A 22,004-nucleotide genomic window follows, 5' to 3' on the forward strand; every position below is an offset into this window, starting at 1 on the left:
AAAGAAAGTGAGTCTTCAACTTCAATAACAATAAAAACATTAAACCCTACTAGATGGGCAGGTCGTTATGATGTCGTTTTCGCTTTAAATGTTCGGTTTATTGAAGTCCAAAATGCTCTTATGAAAACATTCTGTCAAATTGCAAATCAGATGAAAGAAATAAAGCTGGTTCACTCAAAAAGAAGATCGAAAACTACAATTTTGATATATCATTTGTTTTCCATTGAAAATTTGTCTAAAAGAATTGGAAAGGTATCGACATGAATTTGAAAATTTAAAAATGGAAGCGAGTAGCGTAGCAGAAAAATGGTCCATCAATCCTGAATTTTCTAATACTCGCCAAAGGATGTTAAAATGCCATTTTGATGAGCTTTGCGAAGATGAGCGTCTCCAAGATCCGGAAAGTTTGTTCAAAGTGAACATATTTTATCGAGTACCAACTGAAATCGCGTTACATTCCAATGAATGAAATAGTTTCAAATTTCAGTGCTTTTCAGCCTATCACTTTAAAGTTTTAAATGATACTTATTTATTAAAACAAGCTCTTGAATTTGTTGAGATATAAAAAAAGACAGAGAAAGACAAAGAAATATAAAAATCGCAGTGTATTAGAGACCTTGCTGATTTATTAATATTAAAAAATCATTTTATGTCTTGCAGATTTCCTGAAGTATGCACTGCATTACTGTTATTTATTACAATTCCTGCGGCTAGTGCTGAACGATCATTTTCAAAAATTAAATTGATAAAAACCTTAAGAAACTCTATGACACAAGGCAGGTTATGTAACTTGGCTATTCTGTCTATTGAAAATTCTATAGCCCGATCCACTACTACTACTACTATTCCAAAAACAAAATACAATTTTTCAAATTTAGAAAAATTAAAAAATAACAATAATTATCATTAGAAAAAAATTATTGTTCTGGCCTTGAGCTCGAATCGAACCTTGAATCATTTATCAATAGGCCGATAAAAACAAAAACAATTGTTAATAAACCATGAGCACTTGGGAATGTCAAACAAAGTAATTGACAATAAACAAAAATCCAGCATTATCAGTTATTTGCACCAGATGGCGCAACACTGAATAAATATAGTTGGTAAAAAGGAATAGAAGTAGTAAATTTGCCAGTCAAACAAACCACCGCTGTATAGCTAAATGGTTAGCGCAGCATGCCTAAAGCGTACTGATGATGAAGGCTTAGCACCCTTCGAAATGGATCTATCTGCGCAGCTATGGCAGGTTGTATGAAAAATTTTCTACTTGCTATTCCAAAAACAAAATATTTCAAATTTAGAAAAATTAAAAAATAACAATAATTATCATTAGAAAAAAATTATTGTTCTGGCCTTGAGCTCGAATCTAACCTTGAATCATATAGCCCGATCTTTAAACTTTTATGATGTTAGAGACACTTTTGCGGAACAGAAATCTCGAAAAAAACATTTTATTGAAATTAAATTGTTATTTTTATTTCATTGTTAATGCATTCAAGAGTTAATGCACAACAAGATCCGGAAAGTTTGTTCAAAGTGAACATATTTTATCGAGTACCAACTGAAATCGCGTTACATTCCAATGAATGAAATAGTTTCAAATTTCAGTGCTTTTCAGCCTATCACTTTAAAGTTTTAAATGATACTTATTTATTAAAACAAGCTCTTGAATTTGTTGAGATATAAAAAAAGACAGAGAAAGACAAAGAAATATAAAAATCGCAGTGTATTAGAGACCTTGCTGATTTATTAATATTAAAAAATCATTTTATGTCTTGCAGATTTCCTGAAGTATGCACTGCATTACTGTTATTTATTACAATTCCTGCGGCTAGTGCTGAACGATCATTTTCAAAAATTAAATTGATAAAAACCTTAAGAAACTCTATGACACAAGGCAGGTTATGTAACTTGGCTATTCTGTCTATTGAAAATTCTATAGCCCGATCCACTACTACTACTACTATTCCAAAAACAAAATACAATTTTTCAAATTTAGAAAAATTAAAAAATAACAATAATTATCATTAGAAAAAAATTATTGTTCTGGCCTTGAGCTCGAATCGAACCTTGAATCATTTATCAATAGGCCGATAAAAACAAAAACAATTGTTAATAAACCATGAGCACTTGGGAATGTCAAACAAAGTAATTGACAATAAACAAAAATCCAGCATTATCAGTTATTTGCACCAGATGGCGCAACACTGAATAAATATAGTTGGTAAAAAGGAATAGAAGTAGTAAATTTGCCAGTCAAACAAACCACCGCTGTATAGCTAAATGGTTAGCGCAGCATGCCTAAAGCGTACTGATGATGAAGGCTTAGCACCCTTCGAAATGGATCTATCTGCGCAGCTATGGCAGGTTGTATGAAAAATTTTCTACTTGCTATTCCAAAAACAAAATATTTCAAATTTAGAAAAATTAAAAAATAACAATAATTATCATTAGAAAAAAATTATTGTTCTGGCCTTGAGCTCGAATCTAACCTTGAATCATATAGCCCGATCTTTAAACTTTTATGATGTTAGAGACACTTTTGCGGAACAGAAATCTCGAAAAAAACATTTTATTGAAATTAAATTGTTATTTTTATTTCATTGTTAATGCATTCAAGAGTTAATGCACAACAGACCATTCTCTCTTGTCTAAGAGAGGAGGCCAATGGCCATTAGTGGTAAAAATATACAACGTATAATTAAGTACGCATGAGGAGCTTGGGGTCACCAGAGCCTTGTCTGTTAGTGAAACAGGATTCGCCGCGGATAGGTGAGGTTGACAATTGGGTTGGGAGAAGCTATATATTGCGCTGGCAACCTGAAGGGTTGCGCTACACAGCCCCTTGAATCTGGTATTTTAGTCGCCTCTCCCCTAACCCGCTGGAGAAATCTAATACATACTAATTATGTCCTTTATGAAAGTATAAATATATAATAAAGTAGAAGTAGAAGGCAATTGAGGTACTTTATTTTTAACTAAAAATGGAAGTGGGTCTTTCATAGAATTTCAAATCCCACCATAAACACGCGTAATAGTCTCCGAAATATAATTTATTGCAATTGGCTTTTAACTATAAGTAAACAGAAATATGAGTTTAAAGTTAACCATAACAAACCTTCAGTGAGCTCATTTAACTGCACTTTCCTGGGCTCAATTGGTAATGTTCTCATAGATTTACAGGCACTACATATTCCAGTAGAGAGATTATTTTTAAGAGTACACTGGGTACAACTCCAAAATTCTCCTTTGCGCAAAGTCATGTCTTCTATTGAACAAATACTTCGGAGCTTGGAACCACCGCATGCTACACAAGCAATTGATGCTGGATCATTGACCAACGTACACTTTTTGCAAGTCCATTGGCCTTCTTTTCGACCTATTGAATTAGTAAGAGACATAAAAAGAAAATGTATAAGCTATTATAATTACCATAATATCTTGTGCTATTAAGGGAAATGTTTAGCGTTTTTCTAATTACTCTTTATACATATCGTCCATAAACAAATGAGCTCAGATCACGCATTCCAAAATTGTATTTGTAATCGAATTTGTAAAAAAAAAGGTTGATGACGTAGCGATTTGAAATTTTTCGATTTATTACATTTCTCTCATATTTCGCTACCAGTGTGCGGTGTATTTAAAATTGCTACCTGAGTAAGCGACTACGCCGGAGTTAGAGTATAATTTTCGGAGTATATTATTTCCTCGATTTTGGAAAGCGGGCGAACAACTAACATCAAATTGATTTGGTGGCTTGATAAACCCACCGGTTGTGTTTCTGCCATGATATGTTTCTCAGCAAAAAAGTCATCTGGCTTATCAGATGCGATCGGAGTCGGCCAAAAACGTGTACGATGACCAGGTAATGGGAACAATTAGAAACAGCGCACCACATATTGGAAGAAAAGATAACAGTTTTAAATATTCTATAATCTGGTAGCAAAATATGAGAGAAATGTAAAATATCGAAAAATTTCAAAAGCCCTACGTCATAAAACTTTTATTTTGAAATTCGATTACAAATACGAAAATTCCGGAATGCGTGATCTGAGCAGTATACAGCAGTAGTATACAGTGTTGCCATTTTAGCTTTTTTCAAGCTAGATTTAGCTTTTTTTCCGTTTAGCTTGAAAAGTTGCGATTTAGCCTTAAGCTTTTTTCAGTTTTTTTTAGACATTTTTTAGCTCTTTTAGCTTTTTTCAAAATTTTAGAAAATGTAGATAAACAGTTTCATGTACCTAGATTCAATTTTAAGAACATTGAATGAATTTGGGCTAGATTTAAAAAAATTGAGGGGCTAAGAAACAGATAATGGTAGGAAATCCAGGCGTAGTAACTTTATTAAAGGAGCATCAACCTAATATCATTTTCGTGCAAATCAGTCCAATGCTCACAAATATTTGCGCTGTTGATAACATACTGAATCAAACCTTACTTTATTGAATAAACTTTATTCAGAATCTTCACTCTCACTCTATACATTTTTCACCACTTTCTACTGGGCATTTGTCATCTCTGTAGAAACTGCAGTGCACATATTCAATTACAGTAGAATCGCGAGAAAGTTAATCGCAAGTGTTCGGACTTCTACCACTAAAGTGTTAGATCTACCACTATTTTTCTTTTATTTGAAATTCTACCACGCAAGCTCTAAAAAAGGTGGAGTTTTTTATAGAAGTTTTTTGAAGAAACCTTTGCTTTTCCACAATTTTTTGAGAAGAGAAACAATATTATTTGTAGAAGAGTAGTTTTATAAAACTCAAAATAACCCCTAGCGATGCTTTGATCACCATTTAATCTCTTTTCCTTTATGCTTTTAGTACATAATTGCCACTTCCACCTACCCATGTATATATAGGAAAAGAAGTGAGTAATATTCACTACTTAAAAATATTTCAAATATAACCGAATGCTACCACTGTTTTCATAAATCTACCACTATTTTCTGAAAAATCTACCACTAAACAAAATTTTAAAGTCCGCACACTGTTAATCGCTCGGCTAAGTTGGCCGAGCATGAGCTTCCACGTCCCGCTCTAAAAAGTTAACTATGTATTGGTTAACTTTTCTGAGCTCATCAATTTTTTCAAATCTAACCATTTGTTTGGCAATAAAAACAAGTGAAGATATTCCCCGAATTCTTGTGTGAAAAATTATTGCCGGTGTCGAGTGGCGCAAATGTAGTTAGTCATGAGCATTTAAACTTGTGAGTTGTGTACTTGTGTTAACTTGTGTTAAAGTTTATGTTTTGGTTAACTTTTTCGCGATTCTACTGTATTAACCTTAGAATATTAAAAAATTTAACCAAATTCATTCGATTTACCGACTCGTTCGGCATCGTGAACTATTAAATCTGTTTAATTAATCGACAATTGGAAATTCGAGTGACAGATAACCAGCAAACTAAAAGACCGAGGGTGGAGGAACTCGAAAATGGTAAGTACGAATTTTCCATTAAAGTGTGATTGGGGTTTTTCCATCGAGCATACATTGCTATTTCGTTAAACATTTAATAAAATTTAATGAACCCGACTGCTTTTTAACAGTCGAGTATAAATAACAGTAGCGAGCAATATATTTGCACCAGCTTTTTTTCGTGAGATCACTCGGATATTGAATCAAAGAGAATTCTTGAATAACTTGAAATAAATATTTACAGGAAGAAAATCTGATGGAAAAGATAATAAGAAGCGACGAGCTACCAAGAGCATCAAAGAATATTTTTGCAAGCTGCCAAAACTTCAAGAACAGGTCTGCGATAATACAAATGTAGAAAACGGAAGTACTGTTCCACTCTTAACTCATACTGATCGCGACGCTAATACATACATACATTGTTGGTTGATAATAATAATGAGAAAACGTTGCATTCAACATCTATGAATACTGAATCGGGTTCGAATGTACCTATATCACTTTCACAAAATTCTATTGTTGAAAAATACGACATAGGTAATTTTGTGGGAAAAAACATTTATTAGATGATTATACGAAGTACAACTTACTAAAATATCCTTGGGTATCACCGAAGGACTATATCTTCCCTTTTTCGAGTAAAAAAGGAAAAAAAGAAAAGAGATACTTTAAACATCATTTTTTAACTGAATATGAGTGGCTTGTTTATTCTGAACAAAAAAAAGATGTTTTTGTAAATATTGTTTCTTATTTGCCAGTGATACTGGTGACTCGAAATCGAATGTTCCTCTCAATGCACTTGTCAAAGTTCCTGTGACATCGTTTGCAAAGTTGAATAACTTTTAAATTCTACACATCCAAGAGCTACTTATATAACCAAAACGACTCAAAACGATCTTATTCAATGCTGCAAAGATGAAATTCAATCTATTTTAATAGAGAGGGTTAAAAAAGCTAGATTTTTTGCAATTATTTTCGATGAAACTACTGATTGTAGTCATACTGAGCAACTCAGCCTTTGTTTGCTGTATTTATATGATGGCAATATAAGAGAATATTTTGTAACTTTCCTTGATGCGTACGATTCAATCCGAGAAGAAGATGTTATAAGTGGGGAAAAAAATTTAAAGGTGTAGCCTTGGCACACATAGTGATCGATATTTTTAATAATTTAGGACTACCCTTCGAAGATTGCGTTGGAATTGGAACGGATGGATGTTCTGTAATGACATCAGATGTTAAGGGAGATGTGCAGGAATTTCTTAAAAAATATACCAATGCTAATCATTGTCCGTGTTCCAACCATTGTCTTAATAACTCGCTTACGAAAACGTCGAAAGTTCTTCAAACAAAGGATTGTATTGCGTTGATGAAAAAAATTATCAGTTTTCCAAATCAGTCTCCGAAACGTACCATAGTTTTCAAAAAACATCTGCAGAAATCATTAAGTGGACTATGTGAAACCCGCTGGTTTGAAAAACATGATAGTATAATGCAGTTTGAAGAAAACATCACAAAAATTGTTGCTTCGTTTCAAGAAATTTCCACTTGGCAAGATTCAACACCAAGTTCTGAGGCCCGTTATATGTTGAAATCTATTTGCGAGACAGAGTTCGTAATTTCAATGATTTGTTTGAGCAATGTACTTTTTGTTACACGAAAACTAAGCTTACTTTTGCAAACACCGTCAATAGATTTGAAACAAGCTTCTGAAGCATTGAGTGACACTTTGTGAACATTAAAAAACCATAGACTTGAAACAGGAAGTCGTTTTTCGGGACTTTACAAAAAAATAGTCGCTTTAGCAGATGAGTTGAAGTTTGATATTGTCCTCCCACGAATTGCTATAAAGCAAATACAGTGGCTCACAGCTTATTTAGTGCAGCTACAGAACAAAACTGTAAAGCTATATAGAAAGTAAACTAGTGACGGTGTCAAAAAAATTCAAATGCACAATTGTAATAAAAATATGCTTTTATTTGAACAAATACTTAGTTTTCATGTGTTTACACGTTTGTTCTAATTACACTGGTTTACAGCCAAAATGCACCCGAGACGCCATTATGCAATTCCTATATAAAATTACTCCCTGATTCTGAAAATCAAGGTTATTTTTAATTATATGGTAACGTTTTTGAAATATTTACGAATTACTGTTATTTGAAAAAAAAAATTAAAAATTGGGTCCTCTTAATCATATACATCTCACGAATACAATGGAATTCCAAAACGGTTTGAAGCTTTTAAAAGGTAATAAAATTTGCTATAAACTGTGCATACAACACTTTTTGCTAGGCCCTGCAGATTCAAAGATAACGAACAATCATTACGAATTTTTTCAATTTTTTTTTGTAAAGATATAAAAAAATTTGTACTTTGCGAGGAAGGATCTCGAAAACTTTTTATTTTTTTGCAGATTTTTTGTTTTCTCTCTCAGCTCTGTTTTATTAAAAAAACCAGCTTTCATTCAACAAAATCGATAGACTAATACACAAGTTATAAGCATTCAAATAAATATATCCATATAGTAAAACTGAAGTACCCTACAAATAATAGCATATGTACATATGATTCTGTCTTAACTCTATGATCTTATTTTATAATTGAAACGTTATGTGTCTTGTTTTGACGCTTATTTAGATTAGGATCGGTTTCTCTTATGAGAAACCAACAGTAGTCGCCCAGACATCCCAGAATCCTTGGTACCGACTTTCAATCATTTTCATTTGCTGGTGAAACCTTTCGCCATGCTCGTCAATTTCGTCGACAAGTTGTTGTGGGAAAAAATTTAAATGGGAGTGTAAAAATGAATTTTTAAAGATATATTTACTCCTGAAAAAAATAAAAAAGTATTAGATAAATACATAAGTGACACATTAGTATATAATTTTCTTAGGCTGGCTTTATCTTTCAATTCAGAACAAATTTTTGTGTACATTTTTCTCGTTCTTGTTTGTTCGGAACTGGACGATAAATTCAGATTTAGGGATATATATTCTCATGTAAATTTAAAAATATTCATATAAATTTTTTGTTTATCGGGCAGATAGGTTTTAAATTAACTGAGAAAACGTTTTTAAATATGTTTTTTTCGCATAGTTTTTGATTAGGTCGTTCACTATCATCTCGTAGTTAGGACTTTTTTGTTGGCCTAAAAAAGAAGTAACAACCTTTTCAAAAGAATCCCACGCGACTGCCTCCACTGATGACAATAGTTCTTTGGAATGGTTATTGGTCCTCATTTTCCTTATTTGCGGTCCCACAAAAATCCATTCCTTTATTTATGCTTCTGAAATCTCTGAAAATATTGTCTTCAAATGATGAAAAGCTTCGCCTTCTTTGTCCAAAGCCTTGACAAAGTTTTTGATAAGGCCGAGCTTGATGTGGAGCGGAGGTAGAATTATTTTTTCCTTCTTTTATGTTATCCACCCCAACTTGAAACTCGATTCGTTTTGGCCAATCCTTTATGATGTAGTGGTCTTGACGAGCTCAACTATCCCATTTGCATAGAAAGCAACAGTATTTTGTGTATCCAATTTGTAGACCACATAGCGTTCCACGGACTTTAAGATCGGCACATATTTTCCAATCATGTTCTTCGTATTTGATTTACTTGAGCAATTTTTCCATTACCTCATACGTTTCCTTCGTACTTATTGCATGCGCGATCGGGATAGATGGCTTTTTGTTGCCAATATGCAATAATACGACCTTTAAACTTAATTTAATGCCGTCTATGAACAATCCCCACTCTTTTGAATCATATGGTTCACCAAACTGTTTGAATAGACCAGCAATGTCTTTACAGTAACAAACACTGTCCTCCTTCGTATAGTACTTGGAAAATTGTTCGTGACGAGTTCTATAATATGTTACCTTAACATCGGATGAAACAAATTTAAATTGTTGCATACGAGAGGCGTGTAGTTCGGCTCTTTCCTTTGACAATTCCAAATCCCTTATCCAATCATTGAGTTGTGCTTGTGACAAAGTTTCTTTCGTTCTCCGTTTCAAATCCAGAACAACATGATGTCGCGCAATCAGATACTGCTGTTGACAATGAAACTGGAGCCGGAACTAAAGTTAAATTTGATTCTGGCAATGTAGCTTCCATTGAATTTAGTTCTGGTAATGACACTGTAGATACGCTCGAATAGGTTACTTTTCTTGACTTTCCAACCCCAAGTACTTTTGTAGTACAAATATAGCAGTCCGTTGAATGGCAAGTTGGTTCCCTCCACTTCATTGGTGTAATAAATCTCATATGTCGCCCAAATAGATAGTTTCAGAAATTAGTCAGCTATGCATTAAAAGGGAGCAAATTCCTAATTTTTACAACGCACCTTTTTGTTCCGGTTTCCGATAAAATCAATTCGACTCGACATGTGGTGCACACAGTATTCGGTGTCCATGGTTTTTAGGCTCAATTTCAAAATAATTATAGTATGTAACTTTCAAAGGATTTGAAAACACACGTCGCATCCTTTTAACGATAAATTGACCGCAGATGAAACAGAACATATCTGGATCATTTGCACACTCAAACTATCGCGCCCTTTTATTCATATTATATTTTTAAGTAAATGACGATTTTTAAACTGCAATTATAAACAGAACAGTATCCGGCGAGCCTTGCAGATATTATGAAGGAACAAGGCGCATGTACTATTATTTATACTTAGATCAAGTAAAAATTCAAGCCTACCTAGACAAAACGGTTGCCTAGTTCTACAAAGAAAACACTACCTGCTTTAAAAATGTGCTCTTCTTGGGCTTGGGAAAACTAACAGTTTTTTGTATCTAATAACCCTTCGAAAATCGACCTGCTAACTAACTGATATACGAATATTAACACATATGTACCAGTAGGGTACTTAAGTATTAAATGGATAAATGGATATATTTACTTGAATGCTTATAACTTTTGTATTAGTCCATCGATTTTGTTGAATGAAAGCTTATTTTTTTGTAATAAAACAGAGCTTAGCTAGAAAAGAAAAAATCTGCAAAATAATAAAAATTTTTCGAGATCCTTCCTCGCAAAGTAGAAATTTTTTTATATTTTTACAAACAAAATTTAAAAAATCCGTAATGATTGTTCGTTATCTTTGAATCTGCAGTGCCCCGCAAAAAGTGTTGTATGCACAGTTTATAGCAAATTTTATTACCTTTTAAAAACTTCAAACCGCTTTGCTCAACTCATTCTTGAGATATATATGAATTTAAAAAAAATTCCGGCACAATCTCGGATTTGTGTTAAAGGTATTTGTCTTGGTTATTGCGAAATCGATCACGTACACCTAAATTAGGGGAAATTTGCAACAGATTGTCTTTTCGTAAGGTTAAATAAAATGTTTTGTCTATTGTGCCATCAAAGAAAGTTATTTTGCCAACTCCAGAGGCAGCCAAGTAGGCCCAAAACCATCACACTTCCACCGCCATACCATACAGTTGCCTTCAAATTTTTATTTTTGAGCTCTGAAATTGCTTTTTATACTCAGTTGAGCAGAGCTCCCGTCGCGAATCATCAAAGATAATACACTGCAAAAAAAGAATTTGTCTAAAGAGCTTGTCCAAAATCTTGGTAAACGATACGCATCTCTTATTGGAAGAAATAAAATTAATCTAGATGGAGAGTACGAAGTGTCGTCAGAACGCTGGTCTGATAAGCAACAGAAAAAATCAATTCCACTATCACCTGAAAAAGTTTTAAATGATTGCAATAAATATGCGTTTCCATCAATAAATGCTCTTATCAAAATTCTGGCCACGCTTCCAGCTAGCAATGCTTGTGCTGGAAGCAGTTTTTCGACACTTCGCCGGTTGAAAACGTGGTTACGGTCGACAATGTCTGAGGGCAGACTCACTGGCCTTGCACTTTTAAATACCAATTTCGATATTGAGATTGATATTGATCATATAATTGAAAGATATGTAAAAAAGGAAGCATAGAATTAAATTTACTGTGTGAAGAAATTGGATGAACTATTGTTAATTTGAATAACTAAATGAAACCAAATATGTGTATGAAATTATTAAAAAATGTAAAAAAATACTAATAAATTTACCCCTAAAAAATAACGGTCTGCTATACGTTTCCCTTGTTGTTTTGTCTTGAATTTTCACGTATAAAGTATCTTGATGTGAACTTTTTTCAAAACACATCTGTATTGGGAGAAACAATTACTGACTGAAATCGCTCCTCAAAAAGCAGCCTGGATCCGCCACTGATAATGTAGAATATAACAACTTTATTATAAGGCTTATGGACCAACAAAAATAAGGTTTACTTACATAAATCCTTATTTAAAGAAGGTACTTGCTGTATTGGGCCTTTTATATAAGGATTATATATAGCCCACCCAAAATCAGGCTTACATAAGCTGTCATAATAACGAGGTTGAATAAGGATTGGTGTACCATAGTATAACCTTATTATAAGTTTTATTGCACATATAAAATTGCTTGGACTTATAATAAGACACCATCTGACTTCAAATTCCTTTATTCATATGCATATTTACCTACATATTTCAAAACTTTATTTAACCGGGGTCACTCATCGGCAGTGGTTCGGCCAGCCCAGAAAGTGTCATGGAAATATTCCCTCCAAAAATTCATTTACCTGAAACATATTATTAAAACTTATAGACTGTAGTTGAGCTTTATTTATCATGTATCCCTTTTAAATTAAAAACCGATCGCATCTGCTATTTTTTTTATTTTGTATGAAATTGGAATAAAAATTAATTTAGATTTTGTATTTGTATTCTGTTATGTCTTTTATGAAAAAATTGTATAAAACGCAAAGAACGCTGCCTTAAACTTGCAGCTTAGCCTTAAAGATTTTTATTTAACCTTTTTTAGCCTTTTATTTTTGTCAATCTAGTCTTTTTTCTGAAAAAGTTCTGGCAACACTGGTCGTATATGATATTAATGCCAGCTTTAAAACGTAGCTCAAATTATATTAATTCTCATTTTGAAAATGTTTCTATCAGCATACATTTGCATTAAAGGTATACGCCGCTCACTTTATCAACGACGGCGGCGTCGGATTCATAATATACCGTACTTACTTATGATTTTTAAAAATTAATGAGCTTAACACCGATAAATGATAATTTTTATTCAATTATGATTTTTGGTTTTATTGGGAAAAACTGAAAAGAAGGAAACTTTTACTGGCATATTGAGATTTCAACCGCCACGTCATCATCATCAGGCAATTTCGTAATGTTTTTTATTTATTCCAATAGGTTTCACCGGGAATCGAACCGCGAACTGCTGAAATCACAATCGCCTAACCATTGGGCTATTGTGTTGTATTTGCTTTCTTGGCTTATTTCAGTTTTATCCCATTTAACGCTCTCGCACAATCTGAGACATTCTGTCTCTACTTCCTTCTTTTCAGTTTTTCCCAATAAAACCAAAAATAATAATTGAATAAAAATTATCATTTATCGGTGTTAAGCTCATTAATTCTTAAAAATCTTAAGTAAAATTGAACACACCATTAAACGTACAACACAATACCGTACTTACTATAAGTAACTTGATTTTCTAATTTAAAAAAGTTTATTTAGGAAAGGTTTTGATTATAAGTATTTAGGGAAATCGACGTTTTGGCCATTTCGGACCTTCTACGGCGACTGGTTCTCTATACTGGAGTGATCCGGGGATTTTGCCAGGACCAATGGCAGATATTTCAATGTAACGCGGCTCCATTTCTCGCAGATCGTTCAATAATTTTCATCCGAGAAGTAGCTCCTTGCGACTGTCCTTCAATCAGTTACTCCAGGGGGGCTTCGAACCTAACCCCGGTCGTAGGGGCTAGTACTGCTGCGACTGCCGAAAAAAAAATACAAATACTTAAAATGGTCACACTAATGTCTGCATGTGTGTCTCGTGCAAAGCGTAGCTAACTCCTAATACTCGTCGTCGACTCGATTTCTTTAAATCTTTTGTGGCTCTTTGCTGTTCATTGCCAAAGGTGACTTACAGCCGCTATTAATAGTCATGATTGTTGTTGTTGTAGCAGTGCTTCGTCGCACCTAATAGGTGCGACCGATCACAAATTGCCATCAATATCCTCTAACGGGAGTCCAAGGCAACTTGCTGTTTCAACAGGGGTGGACCATAATGAAAGGGGTGTTAGAGGCGTTGGTTCCACATTACAATTAAAGAGATGGTTGGTGTCACGTGGGGACACATTGCAAGCGGGGCATACATTTTGTATGTCGGGGTTGATTCTGGATAGGTAAGAGTTTAGCCTGTTACAGTATCCAGAACGAAGTTGAGCTAGAGCGACTCGTGTCTCCCTGGGGAGTGTGCGTTCCTCTTCCGCAAGTTTTGGGTACTGTTCTTTGATTCACCGGGCAATTCCTGGCATAAAGGTCCGACGCCTGTTTGTGGAGTTCACTGAGGACTTGCTTGTGTTTTTTTTTTGCTTCATACGGCTGAGTTCTCAGGTGCCGTATTTCCTCATAATGCTTACGGAGATGACTCCTTAAGCCCCTAGGCGGCGTTGGCTCTTCAATCAGATGTACGTTGGGATGCCCAGGTTTCTAGGTATTCAACAGGAACTGTTTGGTGAGCATCTCACTTCTCTCCCTAGCATCATACTTGTCGCCTCATTATGTAGATGGTGTTCTGGGGACATAAGAAGACGGCCCGTGGCGGTTCTGAAAGCAGTATTTTGGCAGGCCTGTAGCTTCTTCCAGTGAGTAGTTTTTAGGCTTGGCGACCATATAGCGGACGCGCAGCATGCAATCGGCTGGCCAATTGCTTTGTATGTGGTAATGAGCGTTTCTTTGTCTTTTCCCAAAGTACTGCAGCAAGGGATTTGAGGATTTTATTGCGGCTCTGGATTTTCGCTACAATTGCGGCTGCATGCTCACCAAAATGTAGATCCTGATCAAACGTTACACCTAAAATTTTGGGGTGTAGGACAGTCGGTAGCCTAGTGCCATCGACGTAGATGTTCAAAATGGTCGCCATTTGGGACGTCCATGTTGTAAATAAGGTCGCGGAGGATTTAGTTGGTGATGCCAGGTTTCGCGAGGCGAAGAAACTGGAGAGATCAGGGAGGTAGCCGTTTATTCTGTTGCAAAGCTCATCGATCTGCCTGGGCGTGTGGCCATTATTGTGCAGTCATCGGCGTAGGAAACGATAGTAGTTAAACAAAAGTGGGGATAGGACACCACCCTGTGGCACCCCTTGTTTATTTCTTCTTGGTTTTGATGTTTCGTTTCTAAATTGCACCGATGCCTGCCGACCACCCAGATAATTTGCGGTCCACCTTTTAAGACCTGGGGGAAGGGTAGACCCTTCCAGGTCTTGCAGTAACGTGCCATGGTTGACCGTATCAAAAGCTTTTGATAGGTCTAGCTCAACGAGTACTGTTCTGTGCTGGGGGTTTTGATTTAAACCGCAATTCATCTGGGTGCTAATGGCATTTAGCGCGGTGGTGGTGCTATGGAGTTTTCTGAAGCCATGCTAGCTGCAAAATTGCTTTGAAGTAGGGGAGCAAAATGGCTTTAAGCGTCTTGGCTACTGGCGATAGGAGAGATATCGGCCGATATGACTCTCCTATGTTATCTGGTTTCCCAGGCTTTAGTAGCGGGACCACCTTGGCCATTTTCCACTTTTCGGGAATGACAAAGGTGGAAAGAGACAGGTTGAAGACATGTGCTAAATATTTGAAACCCTCTTTCCATAGGCTTTTAAGCATCGGCATGGCTATGCCGTCTGAGCCACTGCTTTGGATGGTTTAGCATGACCGATGGCATCCTCAACCTCTTTGGCGGTGATGGTAATTGGTGACGCGCTGAATTTATGTTTATGTGCGTGTCTGTTGGCCCTCCGTCTATCTTTGTCGACCGTAGAATGCATTATATATTGTCGGCAGAAAGCACTCGCGCATTTTTTTGCATCCGACAGCACTTTATCGCCAAAGGCGTCGGAAACTTTGTCATTGTGCCTAGGCGGATTCGATAGGGACCTTACGGTGGACCAAAGTTGTGAGGACCAAATATAATCCATTAATTTGGCCCACACAAAACCACCCCATAACACAGGAGCAGTACTACAGACAACACGAGACACAAACAGGTCTCTGAAACATCATAAAAACACGATTAGCAACATTGCCAACACAACACGGGACACAAACAAGTGTCAGAAACATCACTAGCGCAACAAGTTGCCGCAACACGCCACAGCAACACCGTCACCATGGCAACGCAACGAACTATGCTAGCAACATCAAGATCATTGGCTATAAAACGGGCAACACGAGAAGACAGGAGGCAGTCAGCACGCGGTTGTGGTTGCGACCGGAGCTACTATTGGAGCGCTCTGGAAGGCATATCGGTTTTGACCATTGCAAGCCAGTGCGTTTCATAGGAGAAAGTCGTGGACTGAAGATTGTGGGTAAGCAGGTTTTGACCGCTCTACAACGCTTTAGATCACGCTTGCTCCCTCGCAAGCAAACGTCCTCCACAGCATCGCGATCCCGCGCTCAGCCAAACGTCATCCGCGGCAGAAGTACGTCGGCAACCGCAGTAGGAGTGAGTCGAGGTGAAACGCAACAACGTGACTGTACCGAGGCTAACTGATCTCACCTAACGGGGCGCAAAGTTGCGACTGTCACCTGAGCAGCAATTGAAGGGCATCTGAAAGGCGTATCGGTTTTGACCATCGCAAGACAGTTCCCGTCATAGGAGAGAGCCGTGGGTTGGGGATTGTGGGTAAGCTGGTTTTGACCGCTCTACAACGCCTTAAACTACGCTCGCTCCCCGCTAAGCGAAGGCCCACAACGTCGCGAGCCCGCGCGCCATCGCCATAAGCCTCGGAGGCAGAGTCACGCATACACACGACGCCAGCAGAGTTACGCATACACACGACGTTGGCCACAGCAGAGTCACGCTTACATACGACGTTGGCCGCAGCAGAGCTACGCAAATATACGACGTTGGCCACAGCAGAGTCACGCATACACACGACGTTGGCAGCAGAGCCACCCATAAATACGACGCTGGCAGAGCCACGAATACGCACGACGTTGGCAGCAGCAGAACTACGCGTACATACGACGTTGTCCGCAGCAGAGATACGCGGGCATACGACGCTGGCCGCAGCAGGCATAGCACTGCCACTAACCATAATAGGAACACGCCGGCGCAAGGCGTCACCGAGACACATTCACACATACCTAGACGGCGACCAGTATGGCGTCCTAACAGAACGCTCCTAACGGGACACGAGGGACCGCTAGCCCATCACGAATTATAAATTTAGGGAATTTACCAATAAAGTGAATTGTATGAAAACGATTTGCAAGGTGCCCCGAAATACAAATTCATTGTAAACGAACCTTGGACACGGCGATTATACCCCAGCAGTTACTGAAGAAGCACCGGGGCAAGGAAAAGCTTCGTTACAATTGGCGCCCAAGCAGGGACCCTGCAAATCGTACAACGTCAGAAGGAACATTCCTGACTAGAAACCTAACAGAAAAATTGACACCACGTGGCTAGACAATATTTCAAAGGAGCAGCTGATATCCATTACACAGGAGCTGGGCATTGAGCAGACAGACTCCACCCGAGAAATCAGAAAGCGCATAGCAGCCATGGCTTCAAAAGCAAATGTTGACTCGGAAATACACACAAAATTTTTATCCTTAGAAGCCGCGTATAGGAAGGAAAATACAGCAAACACGAGTGAGGAAAATGAGTCTAAGACACCGATCCCGCCGAACGGAGGCGGAGCCATGAATATCGCCGATAGATCAGCTGAGCACAACCAGTTTGCGTTTCCTCCCAGGAACACAGTACCCCCACAACAGTGCGCATCATCCAGAGTAGCGGTACCACCCAACGGTGCATCTCACGCACCGACCGTTATATTCGCACCCATCATCGACCAGGTAAGAAAGTGGTCAGTGAAATATGAAGGTGGACGGGACTCTCTAGCTTTCGTCGAACGGCTGGAAGAACTAGCCGATGTCTATACGCTAAACGTAGACTTGCTCCCAAAAACGATGCCCGAATTGCTAGGTGGCACCGCTCTTCAATGGTACCGCAATAACAACGTACACTGGAGCAACTGGACGACCTTCAAGCGCGACTTTTTAAGCTTCTTTCTACCAGCCAGGTACTTCGAGCGTCTCGAGGACGAAATACGGCAACGAAGGCAGCACGCCCGCGAAAGATATAAAGATTATGTCCTAGGGATACAAAGCTTGATGAGACACGCCGGATACAGCAACGAGCAACGCCTGGAAAGAATTTTCCCCAATAGCCACCCCGATTATTTACTCTACATTCGCCGAAGAGATTTCAACACCCTAGGAGAACTCATCTCTCTCGCCGAGGAATATGAAGGTATCCACGAAGGTTACCGACGGACATCAGATGGATCACGTCGCGAAATAGCGAGACACGTCGTTGGTGACAAAACTACAGCTTCATCACCGCAGTCGGAACGATCATCCCACCAGCAGCCACCGAGGGTACAGCGCCACTCACCACCAGAAACTCGGGTTTTCGATCCGAGCAGGGTATGTAGAAGGTGTGGCCAAGAAGGACACTATGCAAGGAGATGTCGTAACCCACGGAAAATTTTTTGTTGTGAGTGCGGTCGAAACGATATACGCACGATTGAATGCTGCCGTCGACGTCAGGGAAACGACGGAGGGCTTCAGCAAGGACAAGGCGCGGTGAGCCCACTGAACCCAGCGCCGAATCAGCGGTAGTCATGTACCAGGAACACGGTCGCCTATATGCCCCAGCTCAGATTGGAGCAGTATCGTCGGAGGCAGTTATCGATACAGGGGCCTCAAGGAGCTTCGTTTCAGCCACCCTCGCGAATCACGTGGTGAGTTCTGGAAGCGGGGAGAGGGTAAGAGTGGCCATCGAAATAACAATGGCCAACGGAGTCAGCACTACGATTTTCGATGCCGTAAGGACAGAGGTACGCCTCGGAGATTCGTCATTGCACACAGTCCTACATGTGATGCCCGGGGCAATCGAAGACATTATACTTGGCCTAGATACGTTGGGGAGCCTAGGAGCAGCCATATCATGTGGAGGAGGACACCTCGTGCTAACCAGACCCCTTGCTCAGCACACACCGCCTCCTGGAGCCACGGCGGAGACCATTCAGAGTATAACACCACCGAGTGCGAGGAACGGCAAGTACGACGTCAGGAACGGAATTAACGGCGACACACCCAGCAATGAACATAGTGGTATAGAAGGCGAGGCGGATCGCATACGAGAATTTCTGGCAGTAGAACTCAAAAAGTTCGAGGCCATGAGCGGAGTGACGACGGTAGCGGAACACAAGATCATCCTGACTGACGACCGTCCCATCAAGCAACGGTATTTCCCGCGCAATACAGCGATGCAGAGCATAATTAACAACGAGATCGACGAGCTCCTCGCGAAGGGATGCATCAAGCCATCCTGCAGCCCACATAGCGCCCCGATCGTGTTAGCTAAGAAAAAGAACGGTAAGTGGAGGCTTTGCGTGGACTACCGGCAGCTCAATGCCAAGTCAGTTCCCGACGCATACCCGCTGCCAAGGATACAGCACATCTTGGACAAACTACGACAAGCGAAATATATAAGTAGCCCGACCTGAAGAGCGGCTACTGGCAAATACCGCTGGAATCAAACAGTCGCCCCTACACGGCTTTCACGGTACCCGGACGCGGCCTGTTCCAGTGGCGTGTCATGCCCTTTGGTTTGCACTCGGCACCCTCAACGTTCCAGAGGGCGCTCGACCAGGTCATTGGGCCAGAAATGGAGCCCCATGGTTTTGCGTACCTGGGTGATATTATCGTCATAGGCACAACTTTAGAGGAACACATCCGAAATTTAAGAGAGGTGATGTTACGACTACAGCGCGCCAACCTCAGGATCAATGCAGAGAAGTGCGATTTCTTTAGGAAAGAACTCAAGTACCTGGGCCACGTGGTCAGCGATAAAGGGATCCACACGGACCCAGAAAAGGTTGCCGTTATTCAGGAACTGAAGCCACCGACCAGCGCGAAAGAAGTACGCCAATACCTAGGAATAGCCTCGTGGTACCGTCGTTTCGTGCCCGATTTCGCCACTATAAGCCAGCCGCTCACCGCCCTGTTAAAGAAAGGCAAGCATTGGAGATGGGGAACCGAGCAGCAAGAAGCCTTCGACATCATCAAACGGAAACTCACTGAAGCACCCATACTTGCATGCCCGGATTTCACGAAAACGTTCACCCTGCAGACGGACGCGAGTAATTACGGCCTGGGGGCAGTGCTGACACAGGAGTTAGAAGAGGGCGAGCGAGTGATCGCTTACGCCAGCCGGAAGCTCAACCAGGCAGAGGCCAACTATTCACCCACCGAAAAGGAGTGTCTGGCCATCGTTTGGGGAATCCGTAAGATGAGGCCATACTTGGAAGGCTACAAATTTAAAGTAATAACCGACCACATGTCACTAAGGTGGCTAAATTCCATTGAGAGCCCTTCTGGCCGCATAGCGCGATGGGCCTTAGAACTACAGCAGCACACCTTCGACATTGAGTATCGTAATGGAAAGCTCAACCTGGTGGCGGACGCTCTATCTCGACAGCCGCTGGAAGCATTGCGATTTACCACGACGACGGAACCACAATGCAAGTGGTGGCACAAGCGGGTCAGCGAGGTACGCACCAACCCGGAGAAATACGCCGACTATACGATACAGGATGGACACTTATACCGCCATATTCCCTGCCGGTCACACGACCAAGAGGCGGTACCATGGAAATTGTGTGTGCCCACACCACTCAGACAGCGAGTGTTACAGGAAAATCATGACATACCAAGCGCGGGACACATGGGTATCCGCCGGACAGTAGCACGAGTCGCCAGCCGATATTATTGGCCCGGTATGTTCCGTGACATCAGCCGGTATGTACGTCAATGCGAGTCCTGCCAGAAATACAAGGAAACACAACAAAAGCCAGCCGGAAAGATGCTCTCACAGGTAGCCCAGGAACCATTTGCCACGGTCTGCGTCGACTTCGTTGGACCCCTACCACGGTCTACACACGGAAACACCGTGTTACTGGTATTTTTCGACCGATTCAGCAAGTGGGTGGAATTGATCCCCATGAGGCGTGCTACCGCAGACGGCTCTCGCCGAGCTTTCAGGGAACGGATACTCGCAAGGTTTGGCGTCCCCAAAGTACTCATATCCGACAACGGCGCACAGTTCTGTAGCACGCTCTGGCAGCGCTACCTTAAGGAAGTTGGCGTACGACAACAATACACCGCACCCTATACTCCCCAAGAAAACCCAACAGAACGAGCAAACAGGACCATCAAACGGATCATAGCGCAGCTCACCAACTCAAAACATAAGCGATGGGACGACCTCCTCCCGGAAATTGGGCTAGCGATAAATAGTAGTGTCAACGCTTCTACAGGCTACAGCCCAACTTTCCTCGTGCAAGGACGAGAGCCACGACTGCCAGGAGCCCTATTCGATAAAGTCAACGTTGGGACGGGTGCAGCTCTCGCTACGGCCGAGGAGAAGTACAACAGAATGCAGGAGGCCGTCAGAATAGTGAGGCAGAATATGGAGCAGGCAGCAGTAGATCAAGCACGTCATTACAACCTACGGCGGAGAAAATGGACCCCCGTAGTCGGCGAGTTGGTCCTTGCCAAGGAGCACCACTTGTCAAAGGCTGCGGAGGGATTTGCAGCGAAATTGGCACCCAAGTATGATGGCCCTTACCAAATCCTGGGGTATGTCTCCCCAGTAATTGTCAAACTAAGGAAAATCGATAGCGGGAACGAGAAGACGGCAAACATTGCCGAACTAAAGGCATACCATTCATCGGAGACCGGAGAGACCACGAAACCAGGAAATAATAAACACAATCGAAATTAAAACAAATTCAGGGGAAAACAAACATATATTAATTAATGTCAAGGATGGGAGGATAAGCAAGCACCGGTCATTCTATCGCAAACCACCGAGGTGACACGTTATTTTGCTACGAATTTCTTGACAAACCAACAATCTACAATGGAGAGTTATAACGCCAAATTATCCAACACCGCCAAGCGTATGCGCCAGCGCTACGAGGAGGAGGAGGCAAAACGCCCTAGGGTCGTGCTGCTGGAAGGAGCTACTGGCGCCGACGTCAGCAACGCGCGTGGACCTACACACGCAAACTCGTACGCTGACGTCGCACGCAACATCACACCACTGAAAACTACGGGCGGCGACGTCAACAACATTCGTGCAACTACTCGCGTAAATACGTACGTTGATGTCGCACGCACCATTACACCACCAAATGCTGCGAACACCGACGCCAACGGCACGCGTACTAAGGAACAAGACCGAGCAGCGATCGCTGCCTACGCCAGCGCCGCCGGTATGCAGGCACACGCAGACGCCCCGAACGCCACCGCCGACGATATGCGCCCCGCAGCACGCGCAACCGCTCAGGACGCCGACAGTGATCCCAAAGCAGCCGCATACGCCGTTCGTATAGCTGCGGCAAACGCAGCCACCATCGTAGCGAACGCCCGACGCGCTTCC

The 22,004-nt window shown here is 40.5% G+C and overlaps 1 protein-coding gene across 5 annotated transcripts in view; it reads right to left on the minus strand.

Moving 5' to 3' along the window:
* Positions 1-22,004, minus strand: part of sol (small optic lobes) — a 567,383-nt gene that overhangs the window by 290,538 nt on the left and 254,841 nt on the right. For all 5 annotated transcript variants that reach the window (XR_010952752.1, XR_010952751.1, XR_010952753.1 and 2 more), the window contains one exon: positions 3,119-3,379. Coding sequence is in view for 2 of the 5 variants with exons in the window: in XM_067782436.1 (XP_067638537.1) it covers positions 3,119-3,379 (261 nt within the window). In the remaining 3 variants the exon portion in view is untranslated. The remainder of the gene's footprint in view (positions 1-3,118; positions 3,380-22,004) is intronic.

This window comes from Eurosta solidaginis, chromosome 4, assembly GCF_040869045.1.
Source record: "Eurosta solidaginis isolate ZX-2024a chromosome 4, ASM4086904v1, whole genome shotgun sequence".
Lineage (NCBI taxonomy): Eukaryota > Metazoa > Arthropoda > Insecta > Diptera > Tephritidae > Eurosta > Eurosta solidaginis.